Genomic DNA, 27,575 nt, shown 5'->3' with positions numbered 1-27,575 from the left:
GTTCTTTGTTCTGTTGTTGCATCAACGCGGGTGGTGTTAGTTCTTCAGCCTGCGTACGGCGTCACTGCAGAAAAACGGTCGGTCTGCTGGAGATTTTCTGACAGCGACCCCCCCATCTTCGAACGTGTTTGATGAGGGGAAGCGACGTGATTGGACTGCCGCAGCCAGACCGCCTTCGACACCCCTCCCGGCTGCTGTGCGTGGTGGATTTGTGGACTTCAATGTGGGCTTGCATCGCCGTTTTGGGAAGAAAACGGACAGGGTGGGTTCAGAAAAGAGCAGTGGTGACCCCCCCGCTCACCGGTAAGCTGGATGATTCACAGGGGGTTCCTGCTTGCCCGTCACACTGCAGGTGTGCTGAGCTGAAGAGCCACTCACACTCTTCAGGGCAGCTTCCGTGGCTTCGACCAACAGGCGGTCCTCCAGCACCTCCATCAACCACCGCCGCCGCCGCAGCCAGCCCGCGCTACACCACCACCACCACCACCACCACCTCTCCAACCCAGCAGGTGAAGGTGCGTCCCCCAGACCAGGGCTTCCCGGCAGGATTCTTTGCCCAACTGGCTCCAACCCTGACCAGACCTTGAAAACCGTCCATCAGCAATCCTCCTTACCTTCGGCATATCGCACATCACGTCGCGCTTCTCTTTTCCCTTCTCCTTCACGCCCGGATACCTACTTTGCCTTAATATCTGCAGGAACTTGGGGATTTGGCCCAGCCTGATGTCACTGTACGTGCCTGCCTGTTGTCATGCACAATCGATTGTCTCACGCAATTGAGTTTGCGAAGGACATTAACGCTGCAGAAAAAGCTGACTTCCTTTCTAGCTTTGCATCGTAAACCTAGACCATCGATAACGACCTTTTTCCTTCTCCCTCTTCTTTTTGGTTACACCGCTCGCGACTTCCCTACGGCAGCTCTGTCTCCTCTTCCTGGCCTCTCGAGACGCAAACCGACCGATCGACCGACTTACGCTCCTTCTTCCTATTCTTGATCGTCTACAAAAACTAGCAGCGTCCAGTCTGCGCCGTACTCTTGCACCTCGTAGCCACACATTCCAGCGACGTTCACGGGCCAATGGCAACACAATGAGCGCAACTCCCCAGAACCGGCTCAAATTGACGCCGGGAAACTCCCCATACCTCCAGCGCCCGCCTCGATCCCCCCTCCGAGGTCGCCTGCCCCACGAGTCCCGCCTCTCTCTCAAGCGAGTTGTCGGCACAACCTGCGCCTCGCCCACCGGCTTCGACACTGTGAACTCCTCCTTTGCCTACATCGCAGGCGGCGCCGTAGTCGTCGTCGATGTCGACGGTGAACAGTATGCCCAGCGCTTCTACCGAGCCCGCCCAACTGCCTCAGCGGTCCACGGCTGCACACCGCTGTCCCACGGCTCGCCTTCTTCTTCCACGCCAAAGGCAAACGACAGCAGGAACAGAGTCGCAAGGGAACCTGCCGACTGGTCTGTCTCCCCGACGTCTTCGAACACATGGACAAGTCGTGAGCGCATCAAGGCGGCGACATGCTTGGCGCTGAGCCGCGATGGGAGGTACTTGGCTGTAGGAGAGACTGGATATGCGCCGCGGGTGCTCATCTTCAACTTGGAGGACTCATCCTCCGACGTGCCGCTAGTGTCAATCAGTGAGCATGGGTTTGGTGTCAATGCCGTCGCATGGTCTTCTGACACCCGCTGGCTGGCTTCTCTGGGCGCTTCAACCGACGGTTTCCTCTTCATCTGGAGGATCGATCCTCGCACAGGTGCAGCCAAGCTGTACCAGCAGAACAAATGCACATCTACCATCAAAGGAATGGTGTGGATGGGCAACAATCTTGTCACACTTGGTGTAAGACATATCAAGATTTGGCGGGTAGAGGAGGCGTCCACTTCACCGTTGAAAACCAAATTCAGCGAGGTCAGTTCGACGCCTCAACCGCCACAGAAAACCCTTAATGGCCGTAACGTACTGCTTGGGTCGCTATTGGAGGCCTCTTTCACCTGCGCGGCGGTGGTCGACGAGACGAACATTATTATCTGCTCCGAGGCTGGCGACATCTGCATGGTGGAAGACGACGGGAAGCAGTCGAAGCTCGTCCGGTCCTTCAATGTGGATTTTCCAGTCACATCGATTACCATCAGGCATGCAACCGCCTACGTATCGGGAAAGGGAGGCGAATTTGCGACGCTGAGCATAAGAGCGGTTCTGGACAGTCTCCCAGACGCTGTACTTTCCAAAAGCACCGCACCGGCTGGCTTGACTGCGATGGGTTTCCTGACGGAAAACCTCGTCACAATTGACGAAAAACACTCCATTGATATTTGGAGCTCGAGCTACCTTCCTGGACAGACCGAAGAGGATCCATCGCACATCCCTATTCCTGGCCACCAGGACCCGATTCTGGGAATTCAAGCCATGCCAAAGCCCAACGATCAGGGTGCGGACTTCTTTACTTGGTCCGCATCTGGGACCGTTATCTTCTGGGACATGAAAGGCAAGGTCAAGTTCTCACTTGAAGTTCCCATTGAACAGGTGATCCCTGAGGTTGGGATGGACCCGGTCGGAAACCAACTCAGCGTGGTTCGGGCCAGCAGGGCTGGGAAGATGCTTGCAGCCGCCGACAGGTTTGGAGTGCTCAGGATCATAGACTTGGCAACTCAGGAATGTCTTCTCGAGACCAAGGCCCATTCCTCAGACTGCCAAAACATCAGTATCTACGAAGATGACTCCAAGTTCCTGTTGGCGACTTGCGGTAGGGATCGCACGGCCCAGTTATTCCATCGCCTCTCGACAGGAGAGTTCCAGCATGTCCAGACGCTCGAGTTCGCGGCCAAGGTCGTGCAGACCTTGATCCCCTCCGAAGACCGCATTCTCACTTGTTCCATGGACAGAACTCTACAAATTCATGACATCGTCTGCAAAGAGGGAGAGCCTGAGGAGATCGCTGCTCTCTCGGCGCGCACCGTCACTCTCAAAGCATCGCCCACCTCATTTGCCCTCAGCCAAGACGAAAAGACTGCATTTGTCTCCATGCTTGACCGGTCGATATGTCATTACGATCTTTCCAGCGGCAAGCTCCTAAATTCCTTCAAATGCCTCGACGAGGGGCAATCGGAGACTGCAATCATGGATTCTCTCATCTATAGCCAGTCCTCAGGCAAAGACGGCAATTTCCTGCTGGGCATATCCAACACAGACAAGTCTGTGCGCGTCTATGATGCTCAGTCGGGTCATTTTCTGGACAGAGAATGGGGCCACACCGAGTCTATCAGTGGTGTAGCTTTGACCGAGGATGATGATGGCAATCAGAGAGTGATCAGCATCGGACTTGACGGCACCGTCATGGTCTGGGGGATGGAGGTGGACGCCTCACCCGCATCCGGTAGCCGAGATCCGTCGCCAATGAAGGATGCATCGACATCTTCCAGGCCACCGTTGAGACGCGTGCTCTCTAAGGCGGAGCTGGCTGAATTCCAGCGACCATCTTCCGCCAACGGTGGACGTCGATCACCGAGAAGTGTTCAACGCCGGACGTCACGTTATGCGCTGAATACGAGCGTCAGCACGCCAAAAGGCGCGGCAAACAGCCCGTCTATCGCTGAGGATACGCCTTCTCGTCGATCATCGGGAAGTGGTAGTCCACCAGTGAGCCCGAGGTCAAGGGCATCCAGGCGTCCCTCGCTGCCGTCTCTGGGCCTGCCGCCAAAGAAGAGCTCGCCTAACCTGCGTGGATTTGGCAGCCTTGGCATGGCCACAGAACAAGCTTGTCGCACGCTGAGGGCGTATAGAAAGAAGCTCTCTTCGACAGAGCCCCTGAGCCAAGACTCTCTGACTGAGCTCGACCAAGAGCTCCGCATGACCGCCGCTGCTCTTGGCGACCGAGCTATCAGAACCCACGACACCGCTCTTATCAGCGGTCTCTTAGATCAGTACGAGGAGCGTCTGGCTTCGATGCTGGACGAGAAGCTCCGACGGACTTTTCAAGACAAGGAGATCCGAGACGTACAAACTCCCACCGAGGAGCGCGAGATCGAAATGGTGCTCGACCGACCCAGCACAGCTGGAGGCGAGACGATTTCGACCGCATCACTATCATAACACACTCGTTGTAGTTTTTTTTCTACTGCTGTACAACACCTGCCGGGCATACGGAGTTATCTGAATGAGGACAGCGGCGTTTGGCTAGGAAAGGTATCCTAGGAGAAGTCCATACTTGGACTTGGGGGGTAATAAGGGCGGACGAGTTTCCCCCTTTTTGACTTGTTGGCACATTGTTTCTTTTGCGACTCTCAACACAGCACAGCGACTTTTTATTTCCTTTTTATCCTTGCGAAAAGTTACTGCACTCTTGGCAACACAGAAGCCAAAGACAACAACAGAACATCCGTCATTGGAGACGGCTATCCTGAAGAAGGGGGCGAATTGGAGCCTGGAGTTTTCTATCTTCTCATAAAGGGACACGCGAACGACGTTGGAGGGGTTGGCTGGCTGGATAGCGGATGGAGCCATTGGAAGGGTGGGAGCCGGGGCGGCAATTGGATGCTGATATCGCGTCCTGGGCCTACTTCTTGTTTGTTTTACATCCTCACTTCTGGATCGCGCACATCTACTTGCGACAGAAATACTACAGGCGGGAAGGTTTCCGCTTTTTGAGACTTTTGACATTTTGTTTTTGTGACATCGTGATCCTTGTCCTCTTCACCGCAAGTCTCATTCGAAACAGTAGACCCAAAGACACACCAGAAGAGGTCATGGTAGTCATGTCATCTCAGTCAGGAAAAGCCCGGACTGGGGCAATGTCGTATTGCGTCTCATGTACAGATAAGTTGAAGCAAAAGAAGATGGAAAATGAGGGTCTTTCTCCCGCGCCCCAACACGACTAGTTGCCTCCTGAAATCTGTATTCGATAGGGGTGCCGTGTTCCAAAAACAGAGAAGGAAAAAAAAAAAAGAAGATAAGCTTTGTCTATCCAACGAACGCCTCGGCGGTCTCTTTTTTCTTTTCTGCCTGTTCTACATGTCCGACGTCTCTTGGGCCCATAATCATGAGAGAGCTTAGACGACGAGACCCTCTTCAGATGCCTCATCCCTCTCTAGCCTCTCCAGGCCCGTTGCGACGGCACCATACACCCGCAACGGTACGGCCACCTCAAAGCTCTCGCATGCTAGGTTCTCTACGGCCACGAGCACCAACCCGCCCTTCTCATCGCGGGAGATCTCCTCTAGCAAGGGGTGGGTACTTGGTGACTCCCGCTCGAGTTCCGTTTCCTGACTCGGGACGACGAACTCTACGCGGATCTTCCACTCCAGGGACACGCCGGTGGTGACAAATTCGGGGGTCGCGTTAATGGGGATTGTTGGGGTGAAAACCATCCGCCGGTTGTAGAGGGTTGCTTCCGATGCCGCGACGTGGATCCTTCGCGTTACTCGATGAATAGACGCTTCTGAGCGGATGGCGAGGTGAGGCTCGATTCGCTCGGCGGACTCTAGACATGAGTGAACGGCATAGCAGGGAATATCGGCGTCCGTGAAGTCGATGGCCATGGTGACGACTTCGCCCAGGCGGTAAGACGGTCGCGTAAGCATCATGACGCCTACACGCTGCCCGTTGCGGGCAATCTCGAAGCGATTTGGGCTCTGCTGGCCCTCCGAAGTAATGTTGCTGCGCATGATGGCCATGTTGATGGCTTCTGTCGCGGTCGTCGCGTCCTCGAACGCCGATGACCGTCGCGAGCCAGGATACGCCGTGGGGGAAAGTAAGCCCGTGCTAGAACCATCGCGTGGTCTTGAAATGAGTTCGTCTACGTAAGAAAGGAAGTCGTTGATGGTCGAAGTGTCCGGCTTCGTCGCCTTGAGCTTCTTGAGTTCGCCGAGTGTCGTCAGCTTGTCCACTGTCTTGATCTTCGCCTGGTCACGAAGTATAATATACGGGTTCATGAGGTCATGACCCAGAATCTCGCCATAACTGTTCACGCTGCCGAGCACCCTAAAAGGGATTTCCACAGATCGCACTTGTTGCTCTTTCGAGCCGCCGGCCCGCTGCGTGCCGATAACCAGACTATAGGAGATTTTCACCGCTTTGCCCTTATGTGTCGGTGGCAACCCTTTAGGAAGCTGGAAAGAGTACTCAAAGGCCTTGTGCTCGCCTGGGGCCAAGTTGAGGTCCACGAACAGGATGGACTGAGGTGTTGAGAGCAAAGGAACAGACTTGGAACTGGCGATGCCGCGCATGTCCTTGATGCTGCTCAACTCACCACCTCCGAGCAGCTCGCCAATTGAGTTGCTAATACTCCCCCAGCCGAAACTTCGAAGCAGCCCACTATCCCGTTTCGAAGGTTCCACTCCGATGACACCACCACCTTGACCGCCGACAACGGCTTTCCGCTTGACTTGTTCAAAAGGGCCAATATTGATAAGCGACCCGTCAAGCGTGAATGAGCCTTGGATTTGCGCGTAACCCATCATTAACGATTCCGGCAACTTCGGGTTGTGCGCCAGGTTTGATGGCCGCCTAAAGTGTGGTGGTCGCATAGGTCCTCTTGTGGGCTGTGATGGGTACTCCGAAGCCAGAGTTTCTGTTGAATTATTGCTCATGGAGTAGAACTCTCCGCTGCTCCGTGGCGTGCCTCCGCCCATGTTTGTCGTGGACAGTATTCGCATGGCTGGGGCTGTGTGTTCGTTGATAATTGTAGGAATGCCCTCCTTGGGTCGCACGGCTGTGCCAGAGGAAGCATCGGTATTTGGGCTCAAGAGGCCATCGTGGTTCGCTGTCAATGGAGTGGTCGTCGATTCGGAGAGCGGTGACTGGACCATCGGGAATCGAAATTCAGACAGCGCGTTATTGGGAGACCTCATTGGGCGTTGTGAGCCAACAGCACTCTGCGCATTGGGAAACGTCGAGGATCGGGAGGTCGCAGGAGGTGTGTCGGAGGCGGATGTCGAGTTAAACAAGGGCGAGCTTATGTGTCTGGGGGAGGCTGGGCAAGTCAGAAATAGTGTATCAGTCGCGATAGAGAGGCTTACCAGAGTGAGGTCCTGCCAGTCCCAGAGCAGCTCCGCGAGGGACAATCTGGAGACTCGAGGCGCGCGCATGGCCGCGGCCGGGCCGTTGCGACTTGGTTGAGCTAGCATTGCTTTGAGTTTCGTCGGCGATGGTGCTCGTAGAGCCGATCGACACTATCGAGACGGATTTTTGATGGCCGTTGCCGCGATGTTCGGCAGCATTAGGAGTGAGGGGCGACGGCCATGGAACAGAGCCTGATCGCTTTCGTGCTTGAGCAGCCGGTACGTTGAGAGAGAGGGCTGATCGATGACCGCGTGTCTTAGCAGAGTTCGGCGGGGTTAATCCAGCGTTTGACTTGGCCCTCAGTAAGGGCGAGGCGTGCCTTGGGCGGTCGGTGGGAGTGAGCAGTTGGGACTGGCGTTGTTGACTGGAGTCGCGAGCGATATTCTTAAAAGTAATGGTGCATTTGATCTCCTCGCCAGCGAAGACAGTCTGGTCGTGCCAGCGGATAAAGACTCGGATGTTGCTGTTGCTGGAGGCCTCGGGAGACATGATGGCGCTCCTCCAGCGGAGAGGAGACGAGAGGAGAGGGGAAAGACGGATTGGTGTTGCAACGAATCAGCGGGACATTACATGTCTGGCATCAACCATCATCGCGTCTGCCGGCGTGGACTAGAGATGGACAAAGAGTCCTGAGAGGTGCATTGAGCGTCATGGGCTTCCAGGTTGGCGGGAGACGGGAGGTTGAGCAAGCTAGCTCCAGGTGGTGTCGCTGCGAGTCGGACGGGGCTCCCCTTTGGGTCGCGCTGCAGGGGTTGGATCCACGTTCCCCGTTTCCCTTCAGGTACTCGTAGCGTCAAGGTGCTTTAAGGTACGCTCCGGCTGCGGTACCATCGGCCTTACATCAGCACGGGGATCCACTGATGATGTCGCAGCGGGTGGCTTTTTGGCACTTCGGTACGTACCTCGGCACGTCAACGCCGTTGGGTCTCACTTACACCCCCAAGTCTAGCAATCATAGCGACATCGTCAACGGCCTCAATCACTTTCAAATGCTGGCATTTTTGTGTCTAAACTCTACTGTTGATCCAATTAACTCTTTCCCCCCACTTCTGAACCTGATATGTTTCTGTGTTTCCGCAGCTATATTTCCAAGTGCCAACTTCATTAGTATCGGCCGTATCTATATGTGCATAGACAACGACAGCAGAGGCGAACTGGCAACAACGGTAGAACTACATCAGGCTGTCAGGGAGAATGTTCGCTACACACAAAATAGTCAGTCTTGCTAAACTAGTGGAGAGTACCTTACGTAAATAAGGGGTGCCTGCCCAGTAAGGCTTTCCTTCCCCAAATCCACGATTGCAAGCGCGGAAGGTCGGCCGAACGAGGCGGGCAATTACGACTTCCCCCAAGGGCAGCAGTTGCCTCATTTGAGGAATTTGTGGCCCAAAGCACCTGTCGGATTCTCCTTTCTCTGTCTTTCCGCCGACGACGCATCTTTATCCCCTCCAAACACCCATAACCGACGTCCTGCCTTCCTTCTCGCAGTCCACCTCTTTCTTTCGTCTCTATCTCTCATACTTTCCTCCATCATCTCTGCCATCATCAACCTTCTCTATGTTCCCTTCCCATCATTATTCTATCCACCAGCTATTTCTGTTCCTCCTTTCCCCTTCCTCTCCTGTCGCCCGGGGATGATGACTTGATCACCACTTTGTCTACGATTTTGTTCATATTCGACCCTTTCGGCTGGGCGGACCATTTCTCCTCGACTACCAGGGACTACTTCGCAAGATGGCGGTCATCGACACCTTGCCTGCCGTTAAGGTATCTGTTCGTCTCAGAACATCCTTCAGAGACGCAGATGAATACCCCGACCCTTACGGGTACCAGTTGCGCGACCGATACTTCGAGGACTTTGAAAGATGCTCCCGCAACTACATCGAGAGCCAGAATGGAGTTGAGTTTGCCGTTCACATCAATATCATGGACGATATGTCACTGGATCCTTGGATCTATGGAGATTGTGGACTCATGTTCTTCCTCTTCATTGACGGTCAATTCATGGGCAAACGTTTCTGCCACAGCGACGACTTCTTTCACCGTATATGGCACTTCGCCTTTAAGGGAAAGAGACACCCTAACGAAACTCGCTCTGCATTGGTTCAGAGAGATTTCCAGTTCGAATCCATCACCACGAGTATGTGGTCCTTCAAATCATCGTGTTTAGTGTGAGGGCTTTGCTAACACTGTGAATAGATGATGCGGATGCCTCGACTCAGGAGTTCCGTCGCGCTTGTGATCTCGGAACGATCGAAGTGAAGGTCAGGCTGGGCAGGTTCTCTGGAATTCCTCATCGGACGTTCAAACAAGATGCGCCCATTTCGCGCTAGGAGCCGCGGTATGATACGTTTGATATTCCCGAAGAGGCGTTGAAGGGCCGTCCCATCTCACACGGTACCTCGTAAGTTCATTCTCCAACTCCTTTGTGTTCCCTACTAATTACAGTCTTTCTAGCTTTGCTTCACCCTACGAGGCGCCTTTGCGGCCGCCGCGCCGAGAACAGAGAGCAGCATTCGAGCGGATTCGCAGCGGCCCGTTGTTGGCTACGTACACATTCAAATACCGGGATCTGAACGCTCTCAGGATTGAAGAAATCGTTCCAAGAACACCTAGCCCGGAGGCAACGTCTCCTCAGAAGTCGGTTCGGTTCGAAGAGCCCGACTTGCCTAGATTCGAGGAGCTACATCAAGACGAAATCGAGAGGCTTGCGCGTGATCGCTTGAGGCAGCTCAGGGTAAGCGTTTGGTATTGACTAGGAGGCTTTGGCGCTCACGTTACTTTCAGGATCAGAAATTGTGTGGATCCTCCAAGAAGCGCAGCTACGATGACTATTGCGACCTTACCCAAGATTACAGCCCGCCTGCTCGTCCCTACAAGATCATCAAGATGGGAACAGGCCAAGAGGCTATAGATCTCACCGATGATTTCTGAAGCTTTGGAAAGCTTTGGACTGCAGGACTTCTGTCATCTTTGGAGGGTGACCTCTATGGATATTGCAAGAAACTCCTCGACCCGTGGTTCCGGACTTAATACAGGCAGGTTATCCGAGGCCGGCATGGGGAATTTCGAAGTCGATTTGGCATTTAAGAACGTTTCTTTCGTACGATGATGGAAAGGATTTCCTTCATGAGATGGCTTAAGAGTTTATGTGGACGGAAAACCCGTCCGGCGGTCGATTAATGATCAAGAGTCGTTTTAGCAGTAGTTAGATGAATTTGAAGTACTTTCCAATATTGAATATTGATCCCCTAATATGACGATGAAAAGCTAATTTTTCTGAAGTCCAAAAAGTGCGGTTTGCCACCAGCACTTTCCACAACTATCGTAACTTGATGGGTTTACGAGACGACCCAAGCAGGCACCTGCCCATGCGCTCCTACCACGGTGCCATCTTCCCCTTCCAACCCCCGCTGCACACTTTCCTTTCACACTAAGACTAATTCTTCCCGTCATTGACATCGACAACCTTGCAGACACCACAAACACCCCGTCAAGAAATTCGTGTCTCGAGACAGCTTTCGAATCTACAGCAAGACGTTCAATGCATCATGGTCGGCCTCAGTCTGCACCTCGAAGCTGACGTCTCCATTGAAGTAAACGGCAGAGATGCGATAGAGCTTGAGGACACCTTGGTAAATACCGATCATGACGCACCCTACAGCTGTTACCGGTTAATCGAAGTCGAAGAACGGGGCGAATTCTCCGTCAACATCCGTCTCAGTGATACTTTCCGCCGGCTCGTCGACCATGCTGACCGCGGTATCATGATATTGATTCAAATGGACGGATTGGAGGTTCTGCGCCGACTCGTTAGTCAGAACGGCTTCAGCACTGCCAAGACTTCAGTCTCGCTGCCACTCAATTACCAAGGGATTGTGGATTGGAGCGTGGGCGAGACCTCGCGGCTGCGAAAGTTTCAATTCAAAGGCGTTGAAGACGGAGAAGGTCCTACGACCGGCTTGATCCGTGTGGAGTTCTTCCTAGTGAAGCTTCTTGGCCCTCCGGAGAAAGACGAACTGTCGGATTACCTGCCCATGGAGGAGCTCTTCCGTGGTATCAGGTACCATTCGTCCAAATTTGGTGTTTCCGAAAGCTCCAGCTAATTCACAATGCAGCTTGTCCACTGGCGAGAGGTATTACAAGAGGGATGTTGAAACCTATCAGGTCCAACGGTTGAACTAGGAATGCCCCATTGGACGATTCAGCTTCAGATATGGTAAGTCTTTCAAAGTTGGGTCCTAAATTATGCTAACGATGTACTTAGTTACCATACCAGTCCGGGTGAAAGCCGAGAAGGAAAAGGATCTGATGGACTTCGGTGACACGCAAATGCACCCAGAGCGCATGGCAATGCTTGCTACGAAAAGCGAGCAATCCGAAGACGAGGATTTAATGAAATTCTTCTCCTCGCCGGTCCCGAAACCGACTCCGAAACCGCTAGGCCTGCCTCATGACACGAGAATGACCCTCTTCGAAGACGATAGTAACGAGCAGATGCTTGACCAAGCGTATGCTCCTCTCGAACCTCTGTCTAACATACGAAAGAAGGTGGACGTACAGTCGATATATCACGATCTTGAGGACGAGGGTGTCTCGTTTCAGTCTACCGATGTCAGTGACATCGTGACCTCGCGAAAGAGAAGCGCCCACTCGGCGTTTGGGGACGAGTCTCCTCTCCAGCCGAGCAAGATTATGGCTTTGGAATATGGAGAACCTACTGATGATTCCCGCGCCCAGCAACAGGAGCCACGGTTCTATACTCCGGCTGGTCCATTGACTGGCCTCAATGACGTCGATTAAGAACTTGGGGAGTGAGATGTGTTCCATAAGACAAGAAGTCAGCCTGTCTGGGCTCTCAAGAGCGGTTGTAGGAAGAGGGGGGGCGGAACAAATTGCTTTGTAGGTTTAATGCGACACGGCGCGGCATTTTTCAAGTTACTTCATTGGGCTGTTATTCCAGTAGAAGATTCATATCCGGCCGCTATCCTTTTCGACGGAGTAATAGAATAGTGCAGCTTAAGGCGCCAAGAGAAGGTATCGAGCTGATGCAATCTTCCCCCTCCCGGCACTTTCAATATTGCCTTTTGAAATGGTCAATTCGGGCTTGCAACATCTCCCACGATGCCTCATCTTATATCTGCTATAACCTGCCTTTCGTTGATGGTATTTCTCATGCGTATCAGGCAGACCTTGACTCGATGTGGGAGTTGTTGAGGGCCCAGGAGATGAATTGAAAAAAATACGGGTCTGATACAAGGGGTCTGATCCCAGGAGTTATTTGACAAAGCCAGCAGTGCAACGACATTCTGTTCCTTTTCGCCCTCTGTTCTTATAAGCCATGATCACCCATAGCAAACAGCAAATGTGACCCAGTTGCACCCCACAATGAGGAAACGCCCCCCGCTATGTAACAATGTTGCGCCTATCGTATATTGGGTTCACTCATCCGTGAGGTCAATCGCACCATCAGAATCCACCTTGTAGACCTTGCTTGGTCGCATGTCGGGGTGTGGGCTACCTTCTCTCTTGACTTTCTCCTCTCGTTTCACGGTCTAGAGCTTCGTCAGTAACAGACTGGTCCTCTTCAAGGTTAAAACTCACATTAAGATCGTCGAGACGCTCCTGGGCCAGCCGCCTGATCTTTTCCTGGGACAGATCATCGATGGTGAGGTTATCATGCAATGGCGAGAGCCGAGGAGGTACGGAAGTCTCCGGCAAATCGTCACGCTGGATGATGCCTTCGTTTTCGAGAATGGGGCCGGACTTGTACCTGAAAAAATACCGAGCAATGAGCCGATTTCCGTCTGGATACTTGGTAACAAAACTTTCAGGCGGTTCGACGTCTTTTCCCTCGGTAAAACTGCGCGTTGTGAGTAAGGAGGAGTCGAAAACTGTGCTGAGAAGGGGTCATACGAGGTACCATGTGTCACGGTGCTCTTGATAAGAGCCTTTTTTTTGGCCAGCTCCGATTAGAAATTGACGCTTTGTGCTCGAAACTGAGATGGTCCTAGATAAACCATGCGACACACAACAACTTCGATAACCCCTAGATGCTTGGCGGCTTCCATATCTTCCTTGAGCTTGTCCTTGCGGTTCTCAACTGCGTTACTGATGTGAGCCAAATTCCATGGATGCAAGATGAAAAGAAATAAAACAGGGGAGCAATTGCCTCTGGTGATTTTTGAGAACTTGAAGTTCTTCATTGTTATCTTCCCAGGTCTAACTGAAGGAACAGCCACTCCAGTTATACGTCCGTGGATAGACCCATTTCGCAGATGTTTCTCCATCGCAGCTTTTGAACCCATGCGCTTGCCATCGATGTAGCAGGCCACTGCCAGACCCTTGTTGCCACCATACCAACCCAAACTGTTATCGATACGGTAGTGTACGAAGAATTCCGCATCGTCTTCGCTTTGGATGATCTTTGCGACGGAGTGTTGTGCAGTGCCACCAACTGACGGTGTGATTGGAGGATCTGGATCGTCATATTCGACACAATCGCTATCCGAGCCAGTGATGCGGACAGCGACCCTGATCTGGGGAAGATCCTCGATGACAACCATCGCGAGTGCTGAGTGGCAGGAGGAAGTCGCCTGGAGAATCGCTGGTCGAGACCTACACTGTGAAAAGCCGGAATGAAGGATGACCAAGGCCCAGAATAGATTGACTGCACGGCAGGTTGCAGAAATCGGAAATGAGAAAATGACGCGCGAAATTGATGCAGTAGAAGAGAGGTAACGTGGAAGGTGCCAAGTCAAATTTTCCAAAGGGAAAGAGCGGCCTGGCTCCTGTCGTTTGCATTTGCCCTTGCCGAAACCCCTGTCTGACGAGCGACAGCTAGAAACTTCCCACCTGAGCAAGAACATAAAAGAAGATATCAGGTAAATGCTCCTCCTCCCTGTAAAGCTTCAGCACTTTGAGTCAGGCAAGTCACCATTGCAATAAGTTTGGTAACCTGCCCTTTGTGCAAGATGTTGCAACGTTTCGACGAACGAGTGAAAGATTGGTTGCAACCCAGGACTGTAGTTCAGAAGCAAGATTAGTAGAGTGTTTCTGCAGGCATCCCTTACAATGAGTTGTTCCTCACCGAATTGGAGACCGACTTGCGGGCCAACACATCTCGCCACGTTTACATGTCTCCTTTCACAAGTTCGTTTTCTGTTCACGAAGTTGCTTAACCCCCCGCAATGCCGAATGTTGGAGACACTGTGATATGTATATATATATGTATATATTCATTATATTAAGAAAGATCATACGTAACAAATTCTGCTTTCAAGACTTGCAGTTCCTTGTTGTATTAATGAGTGCTACATACCTATGCAAGTACCCAGCGCTACTCAAGATGGATTTCGCGAAGACAGTCTGTTTTCCTGACCATAGATGTCCAAATATTAGAAAGATTGCGGGTTCGGCTCTCAAAACTAAGAGACTGGCAATAAAGGCTCTCAAGGTTTGGCGGACGATGGCGAACCAGCATGTACTAGGACGCAGTCGATGCAATTGGTTCAGACCCACTCTCTAGGCAAATGAACCAATCAGAGGGCAGGCGCATCCCAACGCCTGCTCGGATTGCCCTTTTCAGCTGCCTCATCTTCCACTTCACACTGTGAACTACCTCAACGTCCTTTCCACACGTGTTTGTGCCATCAACCTCAGCCTTACACATCAAACTGCATCTCCTTGCCCGTCGGAATTCACAGTAAAGCTGGTTTTCTAAGTTTCGGAGCCTTTTCCATTCTTCCATCAGCAACGATGGCGGTCCTCAACGAGCTCCCCGGCATCAAGGTTACCATCGAGGTCAACGACGTCGAGGCCCAAGAGTACAACGACGAGGACGGCCCCGCCGAGGACAAGAACAATAGACGTGCGACCAATCGCTGCTTCAAGTACATTGAGTCCAAAGATGACTCGCCATTCTCAGTTGTCTACCACCTCGATAACACCTACGGACAGCTGTCCATGTACGATGCCCTTGGAATCTACTTGTCCATCGACAGCGCCCAGATGGATAGTTGCCTCTGGGAATCCGCTCGGTACCCCCCCGGTTCACCGGTATGGACGCACCGTGTAGCAGGCACGCGCCATACGTCGGCACACTCCGGTATGGATTCTATGAGGAAATTCAAGTTTTCCAAAATTACGACTAGTACGTTGTCTCGCTGCGCCAATGCGCGCGCAAAGCTAATGGTATGCGCAGTTGATGACGCGGGGAAGGATCGCGTGGCAAGAGACATTGAGGACTTCAAGCGCATAGGTCTGATCAAGGTTTACGTCTACGGCTGCTCCGTCAGGGAGAATCGGCCCACTCACAGATCGCATCGGCCGACCCGCGATAGGGACTTTGAGGTTGCCGAGAAGGCGTTGAAGGGTCGGGCTGTGTCGCATGGGACTGCGTGAGTTGTCCGCGAGCTCTATTTCGTCTTTTGGATGATTGATGCTGATGAGTTACAGATACTCTGATGGCGGACTCATTCCACAGACAAGCACCGTCTCAGTTGATTTCTATCCCCGAGAACCGTTGGCGGCGTTTTCTTTCAAATACCGTAGTCGAGGCTAGTTGTCTGTTGTTGTGGTTGGGATGTCGCAAAACTAACCTTGGAACAGATGCTCTCCACAAGGAGCTGGTGATCCCCCGGTCTCCCACTCCTGAAGGAATCAACGCCCTGTCCGAAGCGGAGATCCGCCGGTTGGCTGCAGAGCGACTCGAGGACATTAACGTTTGTTTTCTCAAGCAACCCATCGAGCCTGACTAACATACATGAAGCATCATCGTTGGTCACCAACCCTTAAGCGGGAGCCCAGGGCCGTCATCAAACGCGAGTTTGCCGAGTATTACGATCTGGCCGAAGAGCCAACTAAGCGCGAGTGGAAGAAAGTCAGAATCGACGACAAGCACGAGGCGATCGATCTCACGGATGACTAGAAGCCACCACCGGAGCTCGATGAATTGGGCTCTGACAGCGAGTCCGACGGGTCGAGCTCTGACAGTGACTCTGACGATGAATCGTCTCTTCGGAGCAACACTGTTGCATAGTTTTCTCTCCTGACTTTGACACCCGCCTTGACAACGGGGACTTGCGGCGCTGTTTTCTTTTCTTTTTTTCGTTTTGCTTTTTCGAGGGCGACTTCGTTGCATGACTTCTTAGGCGCAAGATTTGACATATCTTCCGTGGGCGGAGGCGCTAGTACTCATTACTTCACGGTTACGATGTTGACGATGGTGTTTTCCTCCTTTCATCAGGAGTTTAGTGGTGGAACCAGATATACCCTCTCCTAGCTTTGTCTTTCACTTTTCAATGTCTACGTATCCTCTACAGGGTAGGAAATGCCCTATCATACCAGACGCCCAAGACAAAGAATTACTTTTCATAGTCTAGCCCTTCATTTCCATGCGCGTACTTTTGTATCCATACTCCCATTTCTCTTCTTGAAACTTGGAATCTTTAAACTTTTCGGATTGTTCGATGAGCTCCTCGTCTGATGGCGCCGACCACTAGTCAGCATCGTCGTTCTCGATGCCCATCGCCGTGTCCCCGTCAGGGTCCTTTTGTGCCGCCATCTTTTGCATCTTTTCCGCCTTGAGAATGCGCACCGCCGCCTCTGCGGCCTTGACCTTGACCTCGTCCTTGGTAACACCCTTATCGACATCGACGACGCAGCGGGTGCCGACCATGACCTTGCAAGAGAGTTCTCGCTCCCTGTTCTCCAGCTCCTTGTAGCTCAGAACGTACTGCACGCTCTCCTTATCGGCGAGATGGCCCAGCTCCTCCTTGGGATGAAGACAATGCACACCGTCGCGGAGGATGCGGTCCAGACAGCCCAGGATGCCGAACCGCTCGACGACCTGCTCGCAGACCTTCATGTCCCCGGCGTCGACCCACACCGCGCCGAGGAGCGACTCGAAAATGTCCGAGTAGAACTTCCTCAGCTGCAGGCGCGCGAGCAGGGCCCAGGGGTACGTCGCGCCGTGCTCCATGGCGTCGATGATGGGCCCGCGCATCTCGGCGTGCCGTTTCTCAATGTTGATCTGCTCGAGGCCGACGGCCGAGGACTGGTGGCGCATGAACTTCCATAGCGGCAGGGTGAAGCGAGAGCGCTTGAGTTCGGGCACCTTGTCACGGATCTCGCCGATGACGACCTCTTCCTGCTCGACGGACTGCTCGAGGGATAGGAAGCCGAGGAAGTCGCCGTTGACGACTGCCGTTTTGAGGAGATGCATCGACTGGTGCGAGAGGTGCGGCCGGATGGAGAAGAGGCGGTTGACGATGATGTAGTCGAGGACGGCGTCCCCGATGAACTCCAGGCGCTCGAGGCAGCCGAGGGGGTTGCCAAAGTTGCTCGACGCGTGCGTCATGGACTGGATCAGGAGAGACTTCTTGTCGAACTCGTAGCCGATCAGCTCTTCCAGCGGCTTCAAGGTTGAGGGCAGCTCGACATTGTCGGGAGCGATGTCGTACAGCAGCTGTCTGCAGTCATCTATTCTTCTCCACTTGATCTGTTGCAGGAATATGGACATGCAGTCCAGTGCCTTGCTTAGGCCACCGTCTTCACCGCCGTCAATCATCGAAGCCCCAATAAGTGCCTCGACAATATCGGCGAGAGTCTTGGTGGAAATCCTTCTAGTAGACGTATCTTCACCGCGCTTGAGCACGTCTTCAACGTAGATCGGGCGCCATTTTTGTCCCGTGAACGGTTTCGTCAGAATAAAACGGTCCAGGCCGTGCTTGATTGCAGCCTTGCAGAGCGTTGAGTTGGCGACGATGCTGTCCTTCTTAAAGGAGAGTAGCCGTTCTGGCCAGTAGGGATCTGCGATATGTCAGCCTTCTGCCGGGGGTTTGCTTGAATGTCCACATACTCAAAGCGGCCACGTTGATTGTAGCAGAGAATTTCAGGATCGAGTCGCCGAGAAACTCGAGCCTCTCATAGTTGGTAGGCTCAGCAGCACTTCCAGCACTGATGGCTGTGTGAACCAGGGACCAGTCGTCGATGGCGAGCGGTCTCAACAGTGTCGTTGAGAGTTCCTTGGCCACAAGGCATGTTTCGATCCGATGCAGAATGGATGGGATAAGCACTCCGAAATATGCGTACTTCGCCGGTATAGCATCAACCTTTGCCATCGGAACCGGGTATACACGCGAGTAAGGCTTTGGGTTACTCGGGGCTTGGGAGGGGTCGCTCTGTGGCCGGTGAAGAAAGTCTGATCGTCGAGACCACTTCGTGAGGGTGAGATATGGAACGTCTTGAGGGGCTTTTTCGAACCCATAGAATGTCTTTGACACCAGATCGGGCGTCGGCTTATTGTCGATTATGCCTTCGTAAAGGTATGGGCATCCAGTGTCGTCTCGAACGAAGCAGGTGAGGTCGTGTGCAGACATCTCCCCTGGCACAAAATGCTTCGTTCCAATACTATCCAGAGAAAGTTCGGCACCAACTGCGCTAAACCTGATTACCTGCTGAAGCGGACTCGACAACCAGCGATGGCCGTAAGGCAAGGCGAGAAGTACAGCAGTATGGTCTCCGTTCTCAGGCTCCTCGATGGGAAGCTGATCACCAAATTCGACTGACCATGTCGTGTGGTAGTCGAGATAAAGTGGCATCGTCCGCAGCCCGGGGATCCAAGTGGGAAGCACCATTTCGTACTCTGTATGGACATCCCCATTTGCATCTTTCAGCAGAATCTGGGTTGCCCTCAGGGGGTCTCCACGTTTCCACGCGTTGGCCACACTATCCCAAGCATTCAAAAGACCGTTCACCTGGAGAACAGCAGCCCTCTTGTCGACTCCCGGAACAAAGTCCTCTGGCTTGAAGGGCAGAAGATTGTCGTTGACGAGGCCTGCCCGATAAAGAGCTACGTAGGCCTGAAATGCGGCGTCTTTCATCGCGTTCTTTTCAGACTTCCACGTTGATTCGCTTTCGGCAGATCGTACTTCGGCGGGAAGGTAGCTTGGAAGAACAACCGTATACCTCAGATCAGGAGCATCCGTGTTGTCAAGCTTCTTCAAAATGTAGTCGGGACGCCAGTCGATAAACTCCCCAGGAGACAGGATTCGGCAAAAATGATCAAGATGTGATTTCGCGTTGTCGAGATCCAAGAGCGCGCCCGTTGTCTCAACGTTAAACTGCATCTCTGCCAGTTCCTCCGCCTCTTCAATCTGCTGCAAATGCTCGAGCTCCCGCTCTTGTTGTTCATACTGCCGCTTCATCTCGGCCTCCATGGACTCCCATTCTTGAGAGAAAGTCTCAGAGCGATCGAGTAGCATTAATAGCTTGGAGTCACGCATTCGTGCTCGTCCGCGTCTTTGGATGAAGGATTTGAGGTTTGGTGGTCTGTCAAAACAGATCACCAAGTTGCAGGCCGGAACATCGATGCCTTCCTCGAGGACGCTGGTTGCAATCAACAAATTGATCTTTCCGGATCGGAATTGGTGTAGTGACTGCAGGTCTTCTGTCCGAGAGAGGTCCCAGATATCTCGTTTTCTTGCCTGGTACTGCGATGTGCCCATCATTGCGCCGACCCGGTACTTAGCCCGCAAAGCTTCATGCGATGTAAGCAAATGACCCAGCACGGCTACAGTGGCTCGCTCCTTGGCAAACACAATTCCAGTGATGTCCACCTTATCCTGGAACAACTGCTCAATAAGGATGAAAACCTTTTCCGAAAGAACATCGCGACTGATCTCAGTCGGTGACGGGCGACGGCACTCGATCTGGCCGAGGATCTTGCCAAGGTACCTCTTCTCGTCTTCTTTCCAGGCTTCCAACCATCTACTCTGTGAACGTACCGCTGAGTCGAATCTGGTAATGACTTCCCAGATGTAGTATTCAGCAGCCCATGGCCCCAGTTCTCGACAGATCTGATTCGCTTGGCGACCAAAAGAAGTCATTTGGTTGTGTACGTAGGTATCATGACTTTCAAGAACCGCAAAGAGCTCCCGCTTGCTGCGATCGGTGCCTTCGGCTTGCAGGTGAAGAACGAACGGATCCTCCGAGATGTCGAGGTTTTGGATCGCATTCCTCAGAGTTTGTAAACTCTTGGGGGTTCTGTAGTCGGGCTTGGGGAGGAATTCGACGAAGGATAACTCTGGCTTCTTGACGCAAGCAAGAAGATCATCGCGGTGCATTGTAGGAGTCTTGCAGACGGCGTCCAGCGTTGACTCGAGGACATTGATGCTCTCGACCTTTGATCCGAATGTTGGGCTAGCCGTCAACCCCATAATATGAGGCACTCGTCGCTCGTCGCGCTTATGTGGGTGGTAGAAGTTGGTCATGATTTTGCTCCCCGGAGACTTGCCGACGCAGTTGTGAGCTATGGACATGTTAGCTGTTGAGGTGAAGGGTAGATTTGGGTTGTATACCTTCGTCAAACACAATCAGAGACAACCTTTCCATCCGTACAAATGCATGAGACAAGGCGTCTAGCAAGATTTGGTACGTCGACACAACTATGCGCACATTCAATAGTACAGCATCCCATACTGCCTGATCCGACCATGAGTCGACATTGTCGTCGCCGCTCAAGAACTTGATCTGGACAGCGGGAATCTGAGACTTGAGCACTGCCAATTGCTGTGCACATAGTGACACGGTTGGAGCGAGAAACCAGACAACCTGCATTGATTAGCTTAGTTGATACAGACTAGTCTGGGAGTTACGAACTTGTTCGGTTGCTGTTCTCTCCAATTCTGCTTTTATTCGCAACACAGCACTGAACTCTGGTCAGCACCATGTTACCAGGTGTTTTGGAGTTGGATCCGGACTTACACTTGAGTCTTGCCACTCCCAGTATCCATCTGATAAGGCCTTAGAATCTATTAAGTAATAATTGGCTATTTGGAGAGACTTACAGCTACAATAATGTTTTGCCTCATGCTTTCGGCAAACATTTCGAGTTGGTAAGCCCTCGAATTCATGATGACCTGAGTGCCTGAGGCGGTCTCATCTGGAGACAATGCAGCCTCATTGTCCAGGAACAACTCCTCGGAGGAGGAGGCGGAGGCGGAAGCAGAGATGTCATCTTGGTTAAGAGGCCCCGGGGCCGGGACATCAGAGTGCAGGTCATCCTCTGATGGATCGGTGCCGTCGCCGGAAGATGATTGGGAATAGTCAGCCATTACCACGGTGCAACGGTGGTACGAACTGGTGTGACTTGACCAGGGACCCGGAAAGTCCTCAGTCCTGTGGCTAGAGTCGAGTCCTGGGATGCGAGGTACTTCCCGGGCGACGACTCGAGCCAAGCTCCACGGCAGCGTGGCTAGCGTACGGTACCCAGGTACGATGACGAGACAAACCCCGGCAGCGGGGTGGACGGCGTGAGTCAATGGGGGAGAATCGGGTGTAAGGTTAAAATGACGCGGCTCAAAAAGGGCAACCTAGCCATGTAGAGGAATCCTAAGCAGTTGGGTGGTGCGGGGCCCGAATGGGTTCGTGGGACGCAGTGAAATGCAGTGCAGTGCGGTGAGGTGCAGGGTTGCGATGGGTGGTGGTGTGTTGACGATGCCCTTCCTGTTCTTGCATGTGCGACGGGAAGTAGATAGCAAGGCAGATGTCAATCATTCAAGCCGGGCGTAACTGAGATACAATTGGCGACGACTGCCTGACGACAAATGCTGACTTGGTCGTGGAAAATGCAAAAAAATTGTGGATGGTGCCGCGAGTCTGGTTGCAACAGCGCAAGCGCTTGCGTGTTGGCAGAAGGACCAGGGTCGGAGAGGATGGGTGGGCAGCAACCCAAGGCGATGGTGCCTGGTACAGAGAGTCAGAGTCTCAAGGTCAGATATTCCCGACCTTTTGGCGCCATGCGTCGACGGAGCGGCCGCGACTGTGATTCAGTAGCGGAAGTGGAATAAACAGCAAGACCTTGGAATTGCACTCGCAATCCACTCGCGCTGCGCGTATTTGTGTCCTCCGAGTCCTGCAGGAGGCCCACCATTCTGCTGCTGTTGTTGAGGACGTGGTCGTTTTCGCAATCACTTACGCACGGCGGTAGGTTGAGAGACGGTGTCATACTGAACATAACCGCGCGGGAAGCTTTGCTTGGGCTCCTTCGCCAGGGAGAAAATAACGAAGGTGAATCATGATGCAGATAATGGAGCATTTGGGAAATGAGGCGGGCTCGCAAGACTCAAAAATCACCACTTGTGACTCCTGGCGCACGATATGCTGCCGGCACGTTGTTAAGGATCGTAAGCAGGAAAAGGCGAAATTCCCTGCGGCACGGGGATTATTCTTCTCGTAGAGTCAGGCTTGGGTACCGACCCGGCAACACTGGCAGGATCCATCGATGATGTGGTTCGGAGGAAAGAAACTACGAATCTGACAACAAACCCCGGCAAGCTTACCCCGTGGTTTCGGGGAACTCGTGTTGCACAAAAAACACAAGGTACCTGTCAAGCTTCAACTCAGTACCTACTGCGTAGTATTCTGTCCAGGCTCCAAGAACACCGCCGAGACACACCATCGGCAGCACCACTCTGGCGGTTCACGTTCGGACGGTATTGCCGCTGACTGGGTTCTATACTAGTCCACAATCACCCGCCTCCACCCCGGCTTTGGGCCATGCCCAGTCGGGTCCGCTGCCGAACAAAAATACGGCCTTAAACGTCCGGAACCCCGAGAACTGCCTGGCCGACTTCCCAATATGTCCCGGCACTTGGCTTGCGTCTTGCTGACTCTTGAGGCCAACACATTTTTGAGTTCGCCGACACAAGGCAACAACGATGGCGACACCAGAGATAACGCAGCCAAGGTTGTGCTGCAGCACATGCGTTCGTTCTTGGTTTCTTCTTCAAGACACCGTTGCCTTCAGGCTTCCATCCAGCCACCTGTTGTCATGAAGCCGTCTCGGAGCCGATGCAATTAGGAACCAAGACGCGGGATGTTACCCCTCTCCTGGATTTGTACATTAGCAGCGCGGCGAAGTACAGCAATAACTGGGTCATGCCTGTAGAGCGCCTTCAAAAGAACCTGCAAATGCAGGGCCGTTGGTATGATTCTTTTCTCAAGGTGCCCGTCGCATGCAGTTTTGCGCTTCAAGGCAGGCCTCATAAACAAATAAGAGTCCGACATGGAGGGTGGATTGGGTGAAGTTGAGCTTACTGGCCTGTGTCACCCTCCTGCAAGTTGCAACCACAATGCACGACGACCATGCTTGCAGGGGTGGTTGACTGGACCCTGATCGGTCTAGACATTCATAGACGGCCGTCAACTTGTGTCATCTGCCTGCCGTTAGGCAGGTTACGAATGACCATCTTCTCCAAATGCCGTCATTTCCTACATTGGGCCATCAGGTGAACAATTCGTCCTCTGCATCGATGCGGCACAGCTACCGGTGGTTTCAGATGCTATCAGCCGGGCAATAGTCCTGCAGGAAAGAAAGGCGGTCGACTCGGCAATCGGCAGTCAGCGTAAGCTGGTGCCTGAGGAGGTGCGTCTGCCTCAACCTAAGCTTCTCCTTAGAGCTATTTGACAGCCGGATCGCCTGGATGAGACTAGAACGTTCTTCATAAATCACTGTTTGTCTGGAACCCGTCCTGCGGGCGTTTGAGTTGGGATTGTTGAAACGAGGGCACTCACAGGCATTTTAGTCTCGTAATGTGTGGTCATTGCGCAGGTCATCCATTGATTCTAGAGCCCGGAGGTCCTCTTTGCTCCCGTGTCTCTATGCTGTTCTATGATACAAGGGTAAGACCCATAAAGTCAAGACGTGCATTACAAGTTCGTGAGATAATCCTCAATCTCCTGAGGACTGAGCTTCCTGAATCGGGGGCCCTTGGCACCCTCAACGCCGTCAATGCCGAGCAGATGGTCCGCCGGGGGTCCAACGATACCTGTAAAAGGGTCAGATACTTCATCACTCGCCGCAAGCGCTTTTCAGCTTACCAATCTCGATGGTCTCTCCGTTCATCTCTCCCTCAATGGTCTCCTTGAGCGTAAGCAGCGCAATGTGCACGGCGTCCTCAAGCTCCAAGCCCTCCGTGTATCTCTTTTCCAAGAACGTCTTGGCTGAAGTGGCGCTCTTGCCAATAGCCGTCGCCTTCCAGGGGAAGTAGCTGCCAGAAGGATCAACCTGGTACAGCATGGGTCCTCCCTTCAGAGTACCACCAGTCTTGCCGGTGGCCTTCTTCTCCTCGCCCTCCTGGGCCTCGGCCTCGTCCTCGGGCAGGATACCCTCATCCCAGCCAGCGATGAGCAAGCTGACACCGTAGGGACGGACACCACCAGATTGAGTTGCCTCCTGCATCACACGAGCGACGTCCTGCACCAATATCCGCGTGGGGGGGTACTCGTTGTAGATGCGCTTGTAGCCGGTGTGCGAAACCTTGCGGGCCTTGTCCACCAATATTCTGTAGTCGGGGCCCATGCCGGAGTAGACCATGCCGATGTTCGGGGTGACGAGGCTAATCTTGGACAGCGAGCTGGGGTCGGCGAGCGGGGATGAAGACTTCTTCTCGGTCGCGAGGACGATGCCGTTGGTGGCTTCGTGGGGTTAGCATGGGCTTAGGGAAGGAGGGGCAGGTAAGCTTGCCTTTGATACCAAGGGCGGTAACACCCTGGTTGACGGCGTTCAAAGCATACTCTAATTTTCAATCAGCTCCGTCTCGAGCATACTTGATCAAATTGACGCTAGAACTGCAATCAATGGAGGGGTAGGATCTCAGCGTACCGATCTGAACCAGCTTGCCGCTGCACCAAGTTAGCATGTAGACGTCACACAGTGGATCGAGCAGCTCACCTGGGCGAGAACGTCGTCAGGGAGAAGGAGTAGCGGTCGGCCATGGCTTGACTGTTGAATTGTACAGTCGATGTGTGTTTTCGAGGGTGGTGTTGACGGGGAGGATGGAAGATGGATTGGCTGCGGTCAAACGAGGTGAGGCTGTCGGAGCTATGAAGCTCTCCCTCCTAGGCAACTCGCGCCGCGTCAAGCTGCCAACCGTCCGCTCGCCGCCTGGGGAAGTGGAGGCACGTGACTTGGCCGGTCGGGGTGTTGATCCGGGCAAGAACGGCTTTAATCCAGCTGACATAATCAAAAAGGCACGGAAGCTATGACCAGCCGAAGCCAGCTCAGAATAAAGTGGTGCTGGAATATTCTTTTCTCTACGCCTGCTACACACTCAGTTGACGGCCTTTCTCGTCCAGGAAAACCCAAGAGCTTGGCGCCATCTTCGAAAGGACAGATGGCCTGGTGTATCGCTTTCTTCCTTCCTGCCATGTAGGTGCTGTCTGGGGTTCACTCGAGCCAAGCGAAACACCAATCCCACGACTGCAAGCACCAACGCTCTGAGCATTTCCCTGCATCGTTTCATTTCTACCTGTTTGTTGCCCGCTGCAATCTCACAACCCAGACATCATCCCGCGCATTGCCGGCGCAAAGTTATTCAATCCTAGTCACATCTTTCGTCGTTGTCGCCGCGATGGAGTCGGCCACGCCTCAGTGGAGTTGGCCGTCTGACCTCCCCAGAGAGCGAGGCCACGCGAAAGCCGACGCAGCCGAAGCGTCGCATTCTAGCAACTTTGAGGGCCAGAACGAGAAGAAGACCACGGAGGAACAGCCACAGCCCGAGTCTCAGCCCAAGCAAAGATACTATGGCCCGCGAGTATGTCGCATCTGCTTCGACGTTGTTCATCCTACCTTTGAAGAACCTGGGGTTATGAGCGGATTTATGAACGCACCACCGCGGCCGACCTACAAGTCTGACGACCCTGAGTGTGGACGACTCATCTCACCATGCAAGTGCAAGGGGTCTCAACGTTACGTTCACGAGGGTTGCTTGCAGGCTTGGAGATACGCTGATTCGACTGCCAATCGGAACTTCTTCTCATGCCCGACCTGTGGCTATCAGTACAAACTTGAGCGGCTTTCGTGGGCAAACCGTCTATCGAGCGCCTATGCGCAGATTCTACTGACCATACTCATTTTCATCTTCTCGGTCTTCCTCCTCGGGTTCATCGCCGACCCCATTTTGAACCTGTGGAGTGATCCGATGGGCACAATCGCTGACACGGTCGCGAATGTGTTGGACGACATTGAAGCGCTTCACGAGCCGGAATCGGAAGAGCCTGGAACATGGCTCGAACACTTCCTCAAGGGGTTCTTCTCCCTCGGTCTCCTCGGCTTCTTAAAATCTCTCCTTGCTATGACGCCGTGGCAGTGGTGGAATATTCGATCTAGCGGTCTTCTTGGCTCGACCGGACGCCGTGGGGGAACAGGACGCGCGCGAGTTGAGAACATCAACATCGGGCTCGTCATTATTGGTGCCGTCACCTTTATGTGGGGTGTGTGGAAAGCCGTGAGGGCATTCAGTGCTTCCGCGCTTCAAAAGGCGAGCGACCGGGTTTTTGACGTGGGTGGTGACGATGACGACGACGACGAAGAAACGAAGAAGGACTAACGTAGGACGGATGCTTATGGACAATACAACGGCTGTTGTTTTTTGAACAGATTCCGCTTGATACGTCTGCATGTTCTCATGAGTACACTCACCCGCACACTCTTAAGTTGCCTCGAAGATTCTCTTCCATATCGTGTCAACTAGTCTGTGTGCGGAGATTAAGTCCCCGACATGTTCTTGTTTCTGGCCGTTTTGGCCAGATTCACTTTGGACATTCGGACGACATCAGGTTGTTTTCAAGTAGTTGGCGTTTTGTCGACTCGAATCCAGCTGATGGCTACCCTCGACCTCGTCGTCGATTCATTTGAATTGGCCTTGTCGATTCCTTTGGGTTGCCAAACGCGCAAACTGATACACGATTCGCATTGTCGCTGCAGGCATTGACGACTATTTTACTTGACCAAAAGAGATTATTTTCAAGCATATCTGTCCCGTCTATGAAATACAGTGAAAGGACACTGAATCATCATGTGTTTCCCGTTCAAATTATGAAAATCATTGCTACAACACGACTTGGGATGACAGCCAGGCATCTCAGTAAGCTTGAACCGCGTCATCTCACCCCGCAAATGCAGGCCGACCCCCTTGGGACCGTGGGGGCCGCCGCTGCGACCCTGAGCAAGCAGGGCACGGGCCTCAGGGGATCACTACACGGATCATATTCTCCCCGAGCGAGCCAATCAGTGCCTGTCCCTGTCAATGAGCTAGATCTCATGCTCACTGAGTGGACCTGAATTAAACGAAACGATGCCATCGAGTTCGTGTTCAGCAGCCATTACTCTTTGGTCGCTCGCCGTTACCCCTTGTACGAACCACCGCTTTTCGATATCTGTGCTCTCCAAGGTGTCGCCCCGACTGCCCAAGTCCTTGACGTTATGCGACACTTTGAATGACGCCCTACGATCGCTCTACGACCCTCGACACTCGTTGACTTCTCCCTCCTTTCCTTCGTCCCCAAGACTCTAGTCGCAACGGGCGCCAGTCAGCCTACAGTCTCGTGTTCGAAACCCGCGGAATTTGCATCCCGACGACCTTTGTTCTCACCAACCAAGCCGACGACGTTTTGCGCAGGTCTTGCAGACAGCGCATCCGCTCGATTGCGAAACTCTGCGACCCATCCTT

General features: G+C 53.1%; 9 protein-coding genes across 9 annotated transcripts; 5 read left to right on the top strand and 4 right to left on the bottom strand.

The window, feature by feature from the left end:
* Nucleotides 1-1,089: 1,089 nt before the first annotated feature.
* MAPKBP1 (Mitogen-activated protein kinase-binding protein 1) lies at nt 1,090-4,092 on the top strand (the record flags this gene model as incomplete). Its single annotated transcript, XM_037318317.1, has 1 exon — nt 1,090-4,092. One exon carries the CDS (start codon nt 1,090-1,092, stop codon nt 4,090-4,092), a length of 3,003 nt encoding a protein of 1,000 aa, XP_037182640.1.
* Nucleotides 4,093-5,048: 956 nt separating this feature from the next.
* Nucleotides 5,049-7,548, bottom strand: sat1 (the record flags this gene model as incomplete). The annotated part of the gene is made up of 2 exons (XM_037318316.1): nt 5,049-6,970; nt 7,017-7,548. 2 exons carry the CDS (start codon nt 7,546-7,548, stop codon nt 5,049-5,051), a joined length of 2,454 nt encoding a protein of 817 aa, XP_037183665.1.
* Nucleotides 7,549-8,793: 1,245 nt separating this feature from the next.
* Nucleotides 8,794-9,993, top strand: CGCA056_v003058 (uncharacterized protein; the record flags this gene model as incomplete). The annotated part of the gene is made up of 5 exons (XM_037318315.1): nt 8,794-9,199; nt 9,259-9,323; nt 9,393-9,463; nt 9,517-9,796; nt 9,847-9,993. 5 exons carry the CDS (start codon nt 8,794-8,796, stop codon nt 9,991-9,993), a joined length of 969 nt encoding a protein of 322 aa, XP_037183666.1.
* A 617-nt stretch (nt 9,994-10,610) lies between these two features.
* Nucleotides 10,611-11,862, top strand: CGCA056_v003057 (uncharacterized protein; the record flags this gene model as incomplete). The annotated part of the gene is made up of 4 exons (XM_037318314.1): nt 10,611-11,122; nt 11,178-11,195; nt 11,268-11,278; nt 11,327-11,862. 4 exons carry the CDS (start codon nt 10,611-10,613, stop codon nt 11,860-11,862), a joined length of 1,077 nt encoding a protein of 358 aa, XP_037183663.1.
* Nucleotides 11,863-12,500: 638 nt separating this feature from the next.
* On the bottom strand, nt 12,501-13,625 carry CGCA056_v003056 (uncharacterized protein; the record flags this gene model as incomplete). Its single annotated transcript, XM_037318313.1, has 5 exons — nt 12,501-12,614; nt 12,664-12,922; nt 12,976-13,010; nt 13,092-13,162; nt 13,313-13,625. 5 exons carry the CDS (start codon nt 13,623-13,625, stop codon nt 12,501-12,503), a joined length of 792 nt encoding a protein of 263 aa, XP_037183664.1.
* Nucleotides 13,626-14,817: 1,192 nt separating this feature from the next.
* Nucleotides 14,818-15,988, top strand: CGCA056_v003055 (uncharacterized protein; the record flags this gene model as incomplete). The annotated part of the gene is made up of 5 exons (XM_037318312.1): nt 14,818-15,211; nt 15,263-15,458; nt 15,517-15,608; nt 15,670-15,782; nt 15,830-15,988. 5 exons carry the CDS (start codon nt 14,818-14,820, stop codon nt 15,986-15,988), a joined length of 954 nt encoding a protein of 317 aa, XP_037183661.1.
* Nucleotides 15,989-16,558: 570 nt separating this feature from the next.
* Nucleotides 16,559-21,176, bottom strand: DCL-2 (Dicer-like protein 2; the record flags this gene model as incomplete). Its single annotated transcript, XM_037318311.1, has 6 exons — nt 16,559-17,871; nt 17,921-20,371; nt 20,421-20,673; nt 20,722-20,770; nt 20,827-20,855; nt 20,910-21,176. 6 exons carry the CDS (start codon nt 21,174-21,176, stop codon nt 16,559-16,561), a joined length of 4,362 nt encoding a protein of 1,453 aa, XP_037183662.1.
* A 2,596-nt stretch (nt 21,177-23,772) lies between these two features.
* On the bottom strand, nt 23,773-24,840 carry pca-2 (putative proteasome subunit alpha type-2; the record flags this gene model as incomplete). Its single annotated transcript, XM_037318310.1, has 5 exons — nt 23,773-23,891; nt 23,944-24,540; nt 24,599-24,640; nt 24,728-24,747; nt 24,797-24,840. 5 exons carry the CDS (start codon nt 24,838-24,840, stop codon nt 23,773-23,775), a joined length of 822 nt encoding a protein of 273 aa, XP_037183659.1.
* Nucleotides 24,841-25,475: 635 nt separating this feature from the next.
* On the top strand, nt 25,476-26,453 carry march4 (E3 ubiquitin-protein ligase MARCH4; the record flags this gene model as incomplete). The annotated part of the gene is made up of 1 exon (XM_037318309.1): nt 25,476-26,453. The coding sequence occupies one exon, from the start codon at nt 25,476-25,478 to the stop codon at nt 26,451-26,453; it is 978 nt and encodes a 325-aa protein (XP_037183660.1).
* Between the last annotated feature and the right edge of the window lie 1,122 nt (nt 26,454-27,575).

This window comes from Colletotrichum aenigma (genome assembly GCF_013390185.1).
Source record: "Colletotrichum aenigma strain Cg56 chromosome Unknown KSG_Cg56_contig02, whole genome shotgun sequence".
NCBI classification, from domain to species: Eukaryota; Fungi; Ascomycota; class Sordariomycetes; order Glomerellales; family Glomerellaceae; genus Colletotrichum; species Colletotrichum aenigma.
This window is presented reverse-complemented; position numbering and strand designations above follow the sequence as displayed.